The 16,077-nt window shown below is 33.8% G+C and overlaps 2 protein-coding genes and 1 pseudogene across 3 annotated transcripts; 1 reads left to right on the top strand and 2 right to left on the bottom strand.

Annotated features, from left to right (window-relative positions):
* Positions 1–3,893: 3,893 nt before the first annotated feature.
* Positions 3,894–3,990, top strand: LOC130471232 (uncharacterized; annotated as a pseudogene).
* Positions 3,991–4,487: 497 nt separating this feature from the next.
* LOC110784197 (cytochrome b561 and DOMON domain-containing protein At4g17280-like) lies at positions 4,488–7,117 on the bottom strand. Its single transcript, XM_021988633.2, has 2 exons — positions 6,325–7,117; positions 4,488–5,227 (listed from the first exon to the last, which is right to left on the bottom strand). The coding sequence occupies exons 1-2, from the start codon at positions 6,988–6,990 to the stop codon at positions 4,682–4,684; spliced, it is 1,212 nt and encodes a 403-aa protein (XP_021844325.1). The 5' UTR covers positions 6,991–7,117; the 3' UTR covers positions 4,488–4,681.
* A 1,053-nt stretch (positions 7,118–8,170) lies between these two features.
* LOC110784174 (sm-like protein LSM8) lies at positions 8,171–14,781 on the bottom strand. Of its 2 annotated transcripts, XM_021988609.2 has the most exons (7): positions 14,598–14,763; positions 14,109–14,201; positions 12,049–12,134; positions 11,437–11,477; positions 11,246–11,320; positions 8,940–8,992; positions 8,171–8,574 (listed from the first exon to the last, which is right to left on the bottom strand). In XM_021988609.2, exons 3-7 carry the CDS (start codon positions 12,083–12,085, stop codon positions 8,484–8,486), a joined length of 297 nt encoding a protein of 98 aa, XP_021844301.1. In that variant the 5' UTR covers positions 12,086–12,134; positions 14,109–14,201; positions 14,598–14,763; the 3' UTR covers positions 8,171–8,483. The 2 variants fall into 2 exon arrangements, with proteins under 2 accessions (XP_021844301.1, XP_021844300.1); XM_021988608.2 differs by lacking the exons at positions 8,171–8,574; positions 8,940–8,992; positions 14,109–14,201 and adding an exon at positions 9,431–10,289 and having other exon boundaries at positions 14,598–14,781.
* Positions 14,782–16,077: the final 1,296 nt, after the last annotated feature.

The raw sequence follows: 16,077 nt of genomic DNA, 5'->3' as shown, positions 1-16,077 counted from the left end.
ATTAGTCCACTCGCCGAAGGCGGTGAGAACTCCTCGTAGTAGAAACAAAAAAAAAACAAAAAAAAAAAGCTAAACCACTCCACCTTTAATTTCTTATGACATGATCAACCCAAGAACAATGGAATAATGTTTAGCTGTGTATGACAAGAAGCAACTGTGGTCTAGTGGTAGAATAATACCCTGCCACGGTACAGATGCGGGTGTCAATGAGAAGGAATTTGAATATAAATTTGTAAAACAATATTCATTCCTATGTTAATGCTAGTTCACTTAAAATTATTGACTTTTTTTCTTCATAAACTTTCATTACATTTAGGGAGTGGGAGTGCAAATTAATGAAGAAAAACACCAAGTTTGACACGAAATTTTATTACATTGACAATATGATGCTACTTTTTTGGCAAATAACACTCATTCTTACAATTTATTACCGACTACTAAACATGCCGTCAATTGTTTGGAATTTGAAAACCACCTCGATTAACTTTGTGGTGGTCAAGGATGTTAACTTAATACAATTTAAGAAAAAACTTATTTGCGGTCCTTAATGTGTTATTATACATATTATCTTATTAAGCAAGCCACCGTATAATTTTCCATATAAGAAGAACGTTAAAAAATAATTTGGGTAAAAAAAATTAGTCCAAATCTGTGATTAAAAAGTTCGTATTATCAATTTCCATTACATAAACAGAAAAGGAAGGTATAACACATAAGGTATAAAACTCCAGTTTAAACTAAAATCCTACAACCCGGAAAGGAAAATAGTAGTGCAAAAGAAAAATAAATATTAGGCACGTGTGTTCGGTCAGCAAATTTTAGCAGTTAACTAGTGTTTGGTGTCCGGGCGATGTCTCGGGAAGTCGGGTTACTACTTTGAATATCATATATGAGGTATAATATTTTGGTGTCCAAATATATATATTTATGTGCAATGAAGACCATGTCTAATGGTTGGATAAAATGGTAAGATATTAACTTTTCATTTGATAGATTCTAGCTATTTGATTCAAAAAAATAAAGCAAAAATGTTTTATTGATTAAAAAATATTCCACGATTTGAGGAACCGATTCTGGTTCCTGGTACTAGATTAGTTTACAATTTTTTTATTCATTCTTTTCGTTTATATAAAATTATTTTTCACAAGAATTCAAGAAATGTATAAACAAGGGCAGGATTATATAAAAGAATTACATAAAATTTATCTGTAATTATGCTCCAATAACATCATTTGAAAAAAAAAAAAAACTCATTAGACTTTCGGATAAAGGCAACCTTTATGGAGATGTGAAACACCATATCACCCGCTATAAGCAAACAATGTTTAGCTTTGAAGATCCAAATGACAAATGGTGAGATACTGAGATGTTGGAAACTAAAACTCGGATGTTGAAAATGACAGTGATGACGGATGAGTGAAAAACTCTAGGGTTTGTGTATGTGTGTTTGTGAGAATGTGTTAGGTTGTATGTATGAGTAATGGGCTAGACTTCATTTCTATGAAATATCGAATAGTACAGTAGACGGCAGAAAAAAACAATAAAAACAATGTTATAGAACTAGTGTTATCGGGTACCCGGTGGAAAACGGGTCCCAAAAGCTAGCAACCGATACCAGAACCGATTAAGCCGGGTGCTCATTTTTTGATCTGGAACGGATCTCAAGTTCTTAACGTTTCCGATTCCGGTTCTGGACCCGACGGGACTTCACCACCATTTTTGGGTTGATCCGGTACCGAATACCCGATTTTTTGCTCATACCTAACAATAATGAGAATTCTCTATTTATTATTTTGTCAAAATTTATGTAAAATTTTGTTAATCTCTATTTCTTATCAATTTGGTTATGATTTTTCTTTTTTGTGTTTCTTATTTTGGTGCTTAAAACAACCATAGAAAAGCTTAACCAAACATTTTGATTGATTGATACTCCGTAGAAGAAAATGTCTTATCGTATTTTTTTTTTATTGATCGAAAAACTTTGACACGTATTATTTTCAATTGATTGAAGAAAATTATATAAAGCTAACAAGTGCCATGAGTATGACACGTTTGTAATAGCATAAACATAATCGTCGAGAAATTAATGGAAATAAAACACAAGAAAAGCGAAGACTAATGGATGACTTTTTGCTGAAGGTTTTTGTGTATATTCCTAAAATATTGCTCCAACTCTTGTATATATAGACATATAGTGGTATTATATGTCGGTTAAAATTAAACTTAAAATGGGAAGCATTTTGGTTTGTAATGTTGGTGAGTGGATACTAGAATTGTTGAGAATTTCTCAACTTAATGTTCTAATTTTGCCAAGACAAATATATCCCACTTAATTCTCTAGATTTTACCAAATTATTTTATAGAGAAACATGAGACAATGATACTTATGGTAAAGTGTAATATGTGAGTTAGGCTTAAATATAACTGTTTTAATTCTCTGAACGTGATGTGGACTTATAATTAACAAAAAAATGCACGCATAACAATACTTATTTCTTTTAAATGGATAATAACAATTAGTTGGTTAATTACTTGTTTTTTTTTTTTTGACATAATAATTATTTGTTGTCCTTGTTATTAATATATTTTTCTAATTTTAATAGCTTATGTTATGATAAGCATTTTTTAAATTAATTCACTAATTTTTTTTTCAATTTTTGATTTAAATAAAGGGTGAAATTATCAATCACTTTTTTGACGCCACATCAGGCGTTCCCTTATACTTTCCCTGTTCTTATTTAAATCCCAAATTTTTATATGAGACTGTCCTCACCATCAACTGATGGTGAGACCAGTTCACACTTGCGAATTTAGGTATGTTACTTCTATAGTTTAGACATGTTACTTTTTTTTATATAATTTTAGAGGAGGTACTTTTTTTAGTTTAGGTATGTTACTTCTATAGTTTATACATGTTAATTACTTTTTTTATACAGAGTAGTTTTAGGGGAGATATTTTCTTAGTTTAGGTATGTTACTTCTATAGTTTATACATGTTACTTTTTTAAAAAAAAATAATTTTAGAGGAGGTATTTTTTTTAGTTTAGGTAATGTTACTTCTATAGTTTAAACATGTTACTTTTTTTTTATAATTTTAGACGAGGTACTTTTTTAGTTTAGGTATGTTACTTCTATAGTTTAGACATGTTACTTTTTTTTATACGGAATAGTTTTGGGGAGGTACATTTTTAGTTTAGGTATGTTACTTCTATAGTTTAGACATGTTACTTTTTTTATATATATAATTTTAGAAGAGGTACTTTTTTAGTTTAGGTATGTTACTTCTATAGTTTAGATCTGTTACTTTTTTTTATATAGTTTTAGGGGAGGTACGCTATTGGTTTCGCGTTCGTCACACCATCAAGTTGATGGTGTGACTGGTCTCACAGGAGCCGCGTTGTATTTAAATAACACAATTATTTAGTCACATTTTTAAATGCACGATTTTAAACATCAACATCTTCGACCATGGATAATAAAAAATTATAAAAAATTATTATTTAAAAAATATTTATTGAGAGAATGTAACAAAAACTCCATGTGACGACTATGTTCTTTCTCAAGTACTCCGTATAAATCACAAAAGGAAATCTATAACTAATATTCATTTACAATAAAGGAAAATTCAATTGTTTATTCTTTGAATATCTTTCCTTAAGAAAATTATATTATTGTATTCCATATATAAATAGTTTTCTTTTATAATGATCTTCTTGGGTAAGTTATTTACTTTTGTATCTGTATAGGTTAAGGTATGAGAATAATCAATGAAGAATATATTTATTAATACTGTGTAGTAGATTCTCAGCTATAAACACAAGAAGCACCAGTGGTCTAGTGGTAGAATAGTACCTGCCACGGTACAGACCCGGGTACGATTCCCGGCTGGTGCAAAGCTTATGATATTATCTGCACTCTTTGTGGCTGTTGGGTCCGCCACATTTGTCTGATCTTCGAATGAAATAATGAAATTTAAGTGCATCTGAGCTTTAAACCTTATTTTTTTATTTTTTATTTTTTATTTTTTATTATGGTATATCGCACCTTTAATTTGCTCACAACAACCATAGTCTTGCGTTAATTAACTTCTGCAATTCATAATTAAGCAAACTCGTCTTAAACGACATGTGATCCCGACTCTTACTAATACTCTGATGGGCGCAAAAATCGTCTTAAACTACATGCGATACCGACTCTTACTAATACTCTGGTAGGCGCTGAATGCCTGAATTTGCCCAGTTCATAAAAGAGTGTGACATATAAAGTTATTCTTGAATTATTTGTTTGGTGTAATGTTATTAAGACCAAATCAAAGGGAACATGCCTAAAGAGATCGAATTAGTTATGACTTATGATTATTTATGGCTTATAATTATGTCTTATGCCAAATTTACTCGATTCACAATATAGTAAGACATATAGGGTTATTTCTTTGATTATTTGTCTGGGGTAACGTTATTAAGAACATCACTTGCCGTGGATATCTATATGATAACTTTGACTTTAACATAAAAATTGATGAAGTCAACTTTAGTACGTACATTGTATCAATACATAAATTATCACAATATGAGAATCTTGTAAGGGAAAAACAGAGAAGAAAACTCACAACATTACATACATATGCGGCCGGTCACAATGTGCTACATTTTGTCGTCTTGTCAAATCGTACGTGTAGGTGTTAAACGTGGTTGATACTTGACTTGTTCTCTTCCGCCACATTGGCAATCCTTTTTCTCTTGAAACTAAGATACCAAGTAGTCGCTTCAAGTACAACAAAACTAACCACCAACCCCAAAAGTACCCCACCATACCCGACCCGCCATACATTATCGGGTTTAAGGATCCTGAAACCCTCGAAGATATTATATACACCAAGTATGATCGTAGCGTATCCTACCGAGTGATGGTACACGTTCCAGTAAACCCTGTACTTATGGTCCTTCTTCGGCCTTACGAAAAGGGCTAACACCTGAAGAGTCGCCATGGAAAAGATGGTGGTACCGATACATCTATGGGTCGGGTGATGAATGTGTTGCGGGCCACTCGTGAGCTTGAGCCCGGTAGCCCAGCCCGCGACGCCGAAAATGTAGGCTGTTAACTGACATCCTACGTGGAGGTAGAACCATGCTGGATCTGCTGATGGGAAGAACTTGACATATCTTGCTATTATTACTCCTAATGGCATTAGAATTCCCCAACTCATTGTGTTTATCACTCCATGTGTCTGAAATAATCAAGATTACACAAACTTGTTAATTTATTAACCATTGACTCATACAAAAAAAAGTATATTCCATGTTAATAACAAGTTAACAATCATATATGTGCAGTGACGAAGCTGCATTGGATCATGGATGGTCCACCGACACTTTAAATAAAAACAAAAATTATAAAAGCTTATTGTTCTTGCCGGTTTTCCTTTGTTTATGCTACAATAATTTGGAAATTTTGTGGGGAACTAATTTTTATCACGTACTCCGTACATTGGTTTTAAAATTAAATAACTACATTTTAATGTGTTTTATGTGGAAAAGCTACCTATTATCTAATATCTTCTTTTTTGTTGGCATCACTACACTTTTCATCCAAAATTTTATTTAGTCCAAAATATATGCAATTTTCCCAAATTATAAAACCTAATGTACAAATATATATTACTCCGTATGTGGCTAATGACTTATTTTTAGGACTAAATACCTTTATGTGAGGGTAAATTATACAATAATATGGTGTTAATTACCGTTAATTAGAAGTAAATTATTGATGGACACCTTAAACGGAATTTTGGATGAAAAGTGTTAATTAAGTGATAGTGCTACCAAAAATAAAAGATAATAGCTAGGTAGTTTTACCGAGTCCGGATCCTCTAGAGTTTTAATAAAACTCTACAAAATAGAGTTGTATTTATACCATACATTTTAAAATCAATGGCTCGTATTAATGGAAAGGGGAAATCAGGTTTTGGATATTAATGAGAAAAAATAAGGGAGATTTTGGAAAGAAAATATATGAGCCATTCATTTTTCATTCAGTGGTTGATATTGATCAAACTCTACCGTGTAGAGTTATTTTAGAACTCTAGAGGATCCAAAACCAGTTTTACCACATAATTAATTTACGTAATTATTTAAAAATCGCTATTATTAAAGTTCCTTTCGCACAAAATTTTCCTAGTAATAATTTACGATTAACGAAACCCCAACTTTAATTTCCAAAAAAATTCAGCCACTACATTAGGGTATGGCTATATTTATACGTAGTATGTTCGAATTAATGAAAAACAAAATAAATTAAACCAATATATTAAAAGTTAAGACTTACATTCTTCCAAGAAGTACCAAACCCGCCGGAACCACCGTTGGCCGGAGCAATGACACCGGAAAGAAGATCAAGCGACGCCATGGACCGAACATTATCGCCGGAAAGCGAATGCATCCGAGGAGTTCCGTCACTAGATAACGGACCTTCTTGCCAAACTTGGTTAACTTGTGTACTACCATTAATAGAAACCTTAATCGTCGCAAATATTACAATCTCGCCGTTACTAAACTCCGCCTTTAATTCCGACACATTAAAACTTAAATCACCCTTCTCAAGCATCGTCCCGTACGACGTGATTGGCGACGTATACGCCGTTAGGGTTCCGTCGATAGGGCTACGGTATGCTACTAATGCTTGTGATCCCACCATGGATTTGGATGTTGGGTTAATGGCCCAAACCACCCACTTTGAGGTGGCGGGGCCCGTGCTGCCACCAACGGGGTGGCGGTACGCGATGTTTAGGGTTTCGGTGGCCGGGGAATAAGTGTAGTGTAGGAAAGAGTTTAATGAAGGAAGATCAACACAACTCTTGTAGTTAGGTTGTTGTTGGTTGTTTGATTGAAAAGGGTGATTAGTACATGTATTAGTGGATTGAGCATTGGTAATGCTAGATGAAAGTGTGGTTAGTAATAACATGAGTGTTATACCGAAAATAACCTTTGCCATCGTCGTAGAATTACGTAGACGAGTACGTCGAACTAGCTAGGTATGGTGGCTTGCGTGCAAAGCAAGTAATGTGGGGTTAAAGAAGAAAGGTTAAGTTGTAGATGTAAAACTTAAGGAGGGGTTAAGGGAAATTTATAGATTATGGACGATGATGTACAGTTAGCATGGTATAAATAGCGGGTTATGGGTTGTTTTTATGGGTTTTTAGACGACAAAATTGTACTCCGATTCCTACTAGGTGTCTAGGTTTAAGACTAGCTAAGAGATTAGGGTTCCTTCAAAACTACCTAAGAGATTCCAATTAGTCTTTTCACATGCGTTTATCTTAACTTAGATTCGAATTAAAATCTGTTATTAGTATTTTCTTTTACCAAATTGGCTACTTAAACTAAACTATTTACCAAATTTGACTATTTTAATATTCTAATTTCGAAACTAGCTACTTCTATAATATTGTTTTGAAGGCATAAAACTATCTACTTCTATAGTACTATCTCCGTTTTGAAATAATAGGGACACTTTGACTTTTGACACTATTAACAAATTTCAATTTGACCGCCATTTGTGATTTATGGGTAAGGAAAAATATAGTCGTGTGTGATCTTGTTTGATTCGTCTCGATATGTACTTTCGGAATTATATAAAAAAAAATATATTTTTTACGAATACAAAATTAGATATATAAATGTCCAAATATTTACATTGACAATCATGAAAAGGTAAACTGTCCCTCGAGGCAATGCAAATATTGTACTAGGTTATTTATATTTATTTATTTATCTAATGACCATTTTTTCAATAATTCCATTTGTTTAAGCTCGGGTTGAGCTAGTTCGATTGAATTCAGTTCAGGCTGGGGAAAACTAAATCAAAGAACGAGTTTTACTCCAGAGTCTCAATACATAGCTTAGAAATTTTTATTTTATCTATTCACAAAAAAACTTACAATGTATCTCATAAAGGGAGACTAGTCGGCAATGATTTTACCGGTAGGCTATTCGGAGGAGATAAGATGGTTCCTACTCAACTTCTCTTCACTTTTTCATCTATCTATACTAATATATTAAAAGACGTTTATGAAAACGTGTATGTGCCACGTATACCCCCTCCTTATTACGCCATGTCACCGCTAATAATCGTCATGGCATGTTGACAACCAAAAAAAATCATGTAGCAAGGATCGAACATCAAACCTCGTGGATTAAAGTTTCACTTCTACCATCTTAACTAGCTACAAATCTACAATGTATGTTATATTTTCCTATATAAATGTAAAATACAATCTTTTAAAAATGGGCACATTTTATCAAAAAAGTAAACCTACTAAAAGTAAAACCCGGAGCAACGCCCGGGCCACACACTAGTTCATAGTTAAATGTCGCGTCTAATCTGCTTTAGTTTTGAAGCTGTCTTTCAGCATAAAGCCTCATCCATCCAAAAACTCCTATTGTAGATGTTCACTGATATCACACTTCTACCCCGAGAACTTTGGATCAGTGAATGACAGGCTTCAGAGGATTGCCCCTCAACCGCGAAAGCTCAATATCAGCATCTAAGTTTTCATCCAGCTCACCAATAATGCTTCTGTAAATGCCAAACGACAACAACAGGATAAATTACGATATCATATAATCTAGAGCTGGTCAACATGGGCCCGGCCCGAAAATTATCGGGTTTTGGGTTAAAAAAATGCAGGCTTTGGACAATATAAAACAACAATTTTAGTGTAATTTTGGCCTGGCCTGGAAGCCTGATGATATGTTTGCCCCGAAATAGCGGGGTTTTGGTACAAAAAATTGGCCCGAAGTTGGCCCGGCCTGACATAATGGGCAGATTTCTATGCCCTTGGCCCGGCCCACGTTTTGATCAGGTCTAATATAATTATACTACAAAAACAATTGCATAAGAATAAAAATAAAAATAAAATACTTTAAGAAAAGATAGCATACATGTTGTCACCCCTGATGATGTACAAACCCAATACAATCTGTTGGACTCCTTCCTGCAACCGAGCAAATAACTATTTCAGAATACACTCTAAAGTCTAAAACAGAGAAAGATTTAACATAAATACGGCAATAATAGGAGATTTCATGCACTTACAAGTTACAACAACATCAATTTCATTCCTCAACCCCACAGACAGGGGCGCCTTGAATGGATCCAAACCACATACTTACTTTTGGTCGACATAAAAGCAATAAATAACAAAAAAGACTTAACTTCTCAAATAAGGCTATAGCTAAAATAAGTTTTGATAAATTCTGATAAGTTCATTTCAGATAGTTCAGGAAAAATAAGTTAAAACCAGGTGAATAGAACACACCATAAATAGCTACCTATGTACAGTGGCTTGAACAGTATCGTGCTGAGACGATTAACACTTATCCTACTGGGTTACGGTGATAGATAATATAACCCTCCAATAACTTTCCTGCACTCCGAATGCAAAAAATTTAAGAGCTGGAAGCATTAAACAACGTAACATGCCACAATTTCTTGTTCTCGTGATATATACTTTAAGAGATGAACACTTTTACACAAGAGTGCAATACATAAAAGAATAAATGAACATCGTTAAAATAATAGGGCTTGCTACATAGATCAATAACGAGCTCTTATCTTTCTGCATTATGTTCCTCGTTACTGCTAACTTGTTGGAAACAAATCGGTCATAAGATCAAGTGATTGAGTAGACTGAGATCGAATTACAAAGAATATAACATGTATATAAGTATATTTATTATGGTTTCAGCCTTCATCTCAAAGTGGTAACAAGGAACTCAAGTTCCAACGGTAAACCAACTTTTCCCTGAAATTGCTTATAGTGAACATTACAATGTTTGATTTATTAGGCAGAAAAAAAAAACAGATAAAGACCCTGCATAATTCCATTGCCAAAAGATTAAGTATTTTCATGTATGTAAAGCCTGTTCTGTCGCATGCCATTCCATACCAAAACATATTAATATATTTTTTGGGAAAATTACTTTAAATAATCCATCATTTCGACGATTTTCCATTAATAATCCAACCTTTCGATTATTATCGAATAATCTAACCTTTGAACCTCATTAACTTTTATTACACCCAAATGACCGTTTACCTGTTAACAAGGTCACCCTCTTATTTTATTTTTAAAAAAAAAACTAAAAAGCTTTTAGAAATACAACATAATTGTTTTTTTTGTTTTTAAAAATATTAAACTCCTCCCTCTTTTCTCGTTTCTTTCCTTTGTCTTCCCCAAATGAATTTTGGCCACCTTCTTCACTGATCCATGCCAGCCAGTCAGCCATCACCTGCGGCTTTTCGAACGGTCATCGTCGATTCAAATACTCGAAGCCCAGATTCACGCAAGGCAACAAATTACTACCAAATGTCTAGATTCGCATAAGCCCCAAGAAAATCAAATTGGGGGAAGAAAAAAAATTAAAGTTCTTGTTCAAATAATTTGTGGCAAAATTTGAACAATTATGTTCGCATCAGGCATGAATTTAAGTATTTATTGTTTAATTTCGATCAAATTAATACTTTCCCAACTTTTTTTTAACAATTTGGAAATTAAATCCAAATTTACATTCAAGCACATTAAATTAAGGAATAAATAGGTTATATAATTTGGGTGAGTTGGAGGAGTTGGTCGGCAGCGGTGGTGGTTCTTGAAGGTCGTCCTTGTTGGTGGTTGTTGCGGCAATGACGAAAGTGGATACTAGTTGTTGTTGCTGCTTTGGGTTTCTGTTGTAAACTATTTCTGCTGATGTAGATGTGGGTGAGAAAAGAAGGGACAGAAAATGTAAGTGACTGAATAGTGCATAAAATTAATTTTATTGTGGTTTATTTTGATGATCAAATGATGATGACGACAATGGTGGTGGGAGTGAGTAAGGCTGGTGGTGGAGGATAGAGAAAAAAGAGGGGATGTGGGATTAGAGTAAGGACAGAGATGAGGAAGGAGGAAGGAAAGAAAAAGTAAAAAGAAATTATTAATGTTAAAAAATAAAATAAATTATGACAAATAGTTGCATGACACGTGTATAGGTGACCTGATGTATTATGTAGGTGACCGGTTGGGTGCAATAAAAATTAATGGGGTGCAAAGGTCGGATTATTAGATAATAAGTCAAAGGTTGAATTATTAATGAAAAATCGTCAAAATGTTGGATTATTTAAAGTAATTTTTCCTATATTTTTTAGTTTTTTTGATAAAAAAAGGGGGATAGAGAGAGAGAGAACTACGGAGTGATATAAGCCAAACCTTGGTAGAAAAAACCCTTTCATGCGATTCATCAAGAATAATATTTGTTGCCTGGTCAAAACCTTTTAGGATCCCCTGAATGAAAATCGATCACAATATTCAGACAAAGATGCCTAAATGAGTAAATTCACAAGTACTAAAGCCAACTTGAAAAGAATTTAGCTACTAATTCAGGTATCTTGCAAACTAACCACTATATTGCGTCCATCATTGGTAATAACTGAAATCATCTCTGCAAGGGGGGAGGTGAGAAAAAGAAAGATTGTAAGCAAAGGCCATGTCAACTTCGCTAGCTTTCAGACAACAATCTTATAAATGAAACTAGGGAAAATCGATATTATCAGTCCCAACTATGGCCGATTTACTTTAAAAGGTCGCAACTTTTGATTATCTCAAAGTGGTCCCAACTATAGAGAGTCCTTTCCAAAAATGGTCCCTTAGTTTATTAAGTGCTATATAACTTAATTAAGACTCGTATCTCTCGTGCAATAATCATATTTTTTAATTAAATGAAGTTAATGGAATAGTATGATATGGTTAAATCAACTTAATTAACAGTTTAATTAAGCTAAAGGACCATTCTGGGAAAATACACCTCAAATTTGAGACCACTCTAGAATAATCAAAAGTTGGGAGCTTTTAAAGTGAAAGGGCCATAGTTGGGACAGTCAGTATCAATCTTACAAAAGAAACTATTTAAATAAATTTTATAGCCCTGCTGTCACTCGAAGAGACACATCCTCATGCAAATCTGGGAACTGAAACTGCAATATAAAGCATACATGCAAATATAGAGCACTTACGGTCTACAAGAGGCTCAAGTCCAGGTCCGGTAGCCATTGTACAAACTCCCGCGGCCAACAATGAGGTCAAACTTTCTTAAAATACACTGCAGGACAGATCAGATAGGATCAACAATGATCACATACTAGAGAAACATCATGTAGGCATACGGAAAGAAAAAAATCAAATACGGTTGCCAAAAAAAACACAAATATGTGAATATAATTTCGGGATGACAACAAGTTCAATTACCAGTTCTCTTCAATTCATATAAAATCTGTATTATATACAAGTTTTAAAGACAGTGAAACAAAAAATATTGACGCTTGCATAAAAAATAAGAAACCCCTACACATAAACTAGAATGGCTTAGCAAAGACTAAGAAAAAAAAGTTGAAAATGTTGGCCATTAACATTTCCAACGGGAAAAACACACGATATCCCTGTAATACTTAACTTCCTACATGATGCTGAAACCTCCGAAATCTATCAGGATAATGATGCACTCCTCGATTCCCATGGTCAGCCAGCAGTCATCGCAAAGATAACGTTGTAGATTATATAATTGGGAAGATAACACACTCATCATCCTTCTAAAATCGTACTGCAGTCATCTGCTAAAATTGTGTTACCTCTGAAGCTTAGGTCATGGACGCAAAGAGTAATGAATTGTCCGAGTAAGAAGAAAAAGGATGGATACTATAGAAGAGTAATAGACCCTTAGAACAACCAATTAGCAGAATGCAAAAAATCAAACGTAGTTCACTTCTATACTCCATCAAGATGTACTCATATTACATATAACAGCTACTCCCGCCAACCAAGTTTAACAGGCCACATTTGGATTTAGGTAATCTTCAAGGAATTTGATCAAAATGCCGTAATTATACAAAGAATAATTGTTGAAAACAAGCATCTTATTATGATGCTTAGAATCATATCCTAAACAAAGTAAAAGTAATACCGGAAAATTCATAATTAGCTTAGAGCATCTCCAATGGACTAGCTTAGGGACTAGCTTGAGCTATAAAAAAAGTTCAAGTTAATAGCTAGACCATTGGAGTTAAAATAATAAATTAGCTTGGCCAATCAAATAAGCTTGACAACTAGCTCCCAAAAGTTGTCAAATAATTAATTGACAAGTGGGACCAATTTAAATACAAGCTAGTTGCTAGCCAATGGAGCAAATTAGCTACAAAATGAAATAGCTTGAAATCTTATGTGGCATAACAAGCTAATTGTCAAATTAGCTTGCCATTGGAGATTATATGAAAACTGGCTTATTATTTTGGGACATACTAAAATAGAGATGTGGCATATCAAAGTGGGACAGAGTCACAGAGAAAGAAAAATTTAAGTGAAAGAAACTCAAGTTTGTACCCATTATAGTGGAGTCTTGTCATTTCTTGCCTCGGTAAAACTACTCAATTGGCCCGAAAGTGGTTACTCTATTGGCCCGAAAATACGAACAAGTTCGAACAATGAGAAATACACACTTTGTACTATTTACAATGTGGCAAATATCCCGCTTCATTTGGCAAATTATGAAACCTGACCATGAAAGGAGGCGACTGCCCTGGACCAGGGAGAAAATATTTTCATAGTTTTACATCCTAACATAAAATTGGTTGAAGTAGGCCGGGAAGTAGGCTGAACGGTTGAAGACTTGAAGAAGTTCAATGGTATTGAGGCCTATAATCATCAACCTTCTCAGGCATTCAGGGTTGATCCTAGCCTAGTAACACTATCTTCTCATGAACAAAATCGCCACCACCTACCCCATTACACAAGCTCCAAAATTCATCTGCTCAAAATCTTATTCAATCAAACTCATAATTATGTACTGCCCCGTATAAAAAATGAGTTCAATCAAACTAAACATTGTTATTCCCTTAAGTTAATTCTTTTTTCTACTCGTTCGTTCTTTAAAAAAACACCAAATTAAACCCAAAACATAATATTTAATCAAAATAACTTGAAAATTAACTACAATTATGAACTGCTTATAGAATATTAGACATAAACAACACCAAAACAAAGCCAATTAAAAGACCAACATAGTGGTGAGTTTGCAAGATACCTGAATTAGTAGCTAAATTCCTTTCAAGTTGGCTTTAGTACTTGTAAATTTAGGCATCTTTGTCTGAATATTGTGATCGACATTCAGGGGATCCTAAAAGATTTTGACCAGGCAACAAATATTATTCTTGAATCGCATGAAAGCAAAAATCACCAATTAATTTGAGCAGAAATCATCAATTAATACGAGAAAAAATCACCAATTAATTCGAGCAAATATCACCAATTAATTCGAGCAGAAATAATCAATTAATTCGAGCAGAAATCACCAATTAATTCGAGCAAATATGACCAATTAATTCAGTAAATATCACCAAATTAAGTAGACTAAGTCGATAACAAATAAAAAATCGAACCATAAGTCGAACAGATAATTGCAAAAATAGAAAAATAGTCGAGTAGAATTTTCGAATAATAAATCCACCAAAATGAAAGCAAACAAATACAAAATTAAACCAAAATGAAGAGTATCAGATTCGTAATTTCGTACCTTGAATCTTTAAGCCGGGAAAATAATCGGAGAAGGAGCCGTGAAGAATGAGATGAGAAGCTTGAAGCCGTGACGAAAAGGAGACAGTGAGATGAAGCCGAGAAGAGTAGCAGAAACTCAGAGAAGACACTCGACAGAGAGGACTTTTGGGTTTTCTAGTTTATTTGGGCTTTGTGTTTTGGGCTTAGAGCGATTTCCTTCAATATTGCATAAAGATCCAACAATTCCCTAAATACGTTACTTTTTAAGTTATTTCCCACCATACCGTCCACGTAAGCAAGGGAGAAAGAGAAGTAAATTTTTTTTTCCGGTTCAGCATTGAACCGCTATATGAGATAGCGGTTTCGTTTTAAAGCAAACCGCCATCTCAGATGGCGGTTCAATGTTATAAACCGCTATCTCAGATAGCGGTTTGTATTAAAACAAAACCGCTATCTCAGATGGCGGTTTACTTAATTGTAAATTATTTTTAACATGAATTACAGTTTAAATAGAAATATAATTTAGAAGTAACCTCTTATGACATCAATTGTGTCTGTAGCTCAGTGGATAGAGTGTGTTTACGTAGGAGGTTGTGGGTTCGAATCCTACCTGATGAGTTTATTTCTTTTTAACCATTTATTAATATTAATTATAAACATTTCTAAATTTAACTTATCAACATTAGTGTCTGTAGCTCAGCGGATAGAGTGTTTATTTCCTAACCAAAAGGTCGTGGGTTCGACCCCTAGCTGATGCAGTTTTTTTTTAACCATTTATAAATAGTACTACCTACGTGATTATAAACCGCTATCTCAGATAGCGGTTTACTTAAGTCAACCGCTACCTGAGATAGCGGTTTTGTGTCGCTTCGTTAAAAAAAAAAGACCGGTTTTAATGCTGACGTGGACGGTATGGTGGGAATTAAGTTAAAAAGTGGCGCATTTTGGGAATTTGACGTTTTTTAAACAATATTGAAGGAAATCGCTCTTGGGCTTATTATTTGAGTAGAGTTTAAAAAATTCTGAGTCGGTTTATTCGGTTTTAGTTCGGTTTATTCGGTTTTAGTTTTTTCAGTCCAAAATCCTAATCATAAACCCAATTTTAAAAAATTGTCAGTCTAAACCGAACCGAATAGAAAAAAACCGAATAGAATTTCTTATTCGGTTCGGTTCGGTTCGGTTTTCGATTTTTTACTACCAAACTTTCACCCCTACTGAAGAGCAGCTCCGAGTTGGTGTTTGAGGTGAGAGAAAACTTATTCAAAAGACATGAAAACACGTAATCAACAAAATCTGAGTATTACAAGCTAAAAAAAGCTTAAAACTAACATGCTTCACTCCAAAGATACATAATTGAAATCACATGCAAAAATCATATAATAAACATTCAATCATAAAGACAATACTTGACTCATGATACGACTCTTAAACTTTATAAATTAATTAGAATAAGTATCGAACGAGTTTCCTTCCTCCTAAGCCCGAATGAACCAGTGTTG

This window comes from Spinacia oleracea, chromosome 3 (genome assembly GCF_020520425.1).
Source record: "Spinacia oleracea cultivar Varoflay chromosome 3, BTI_SOV_V1, whole genome shotgun sequence".
Taxonomy (NCBI): Eukaryota; Viridiplantae; Streptophyta; class Magnoliopsida; order Caryophyllales; family Amaranthaceae; genus Spinacia; species Spinacia oleracea.
Note: the sequence above shows the minus strand (reverse complement) of the source record. Positions and strands in the feature narration are given on the sequence as shown.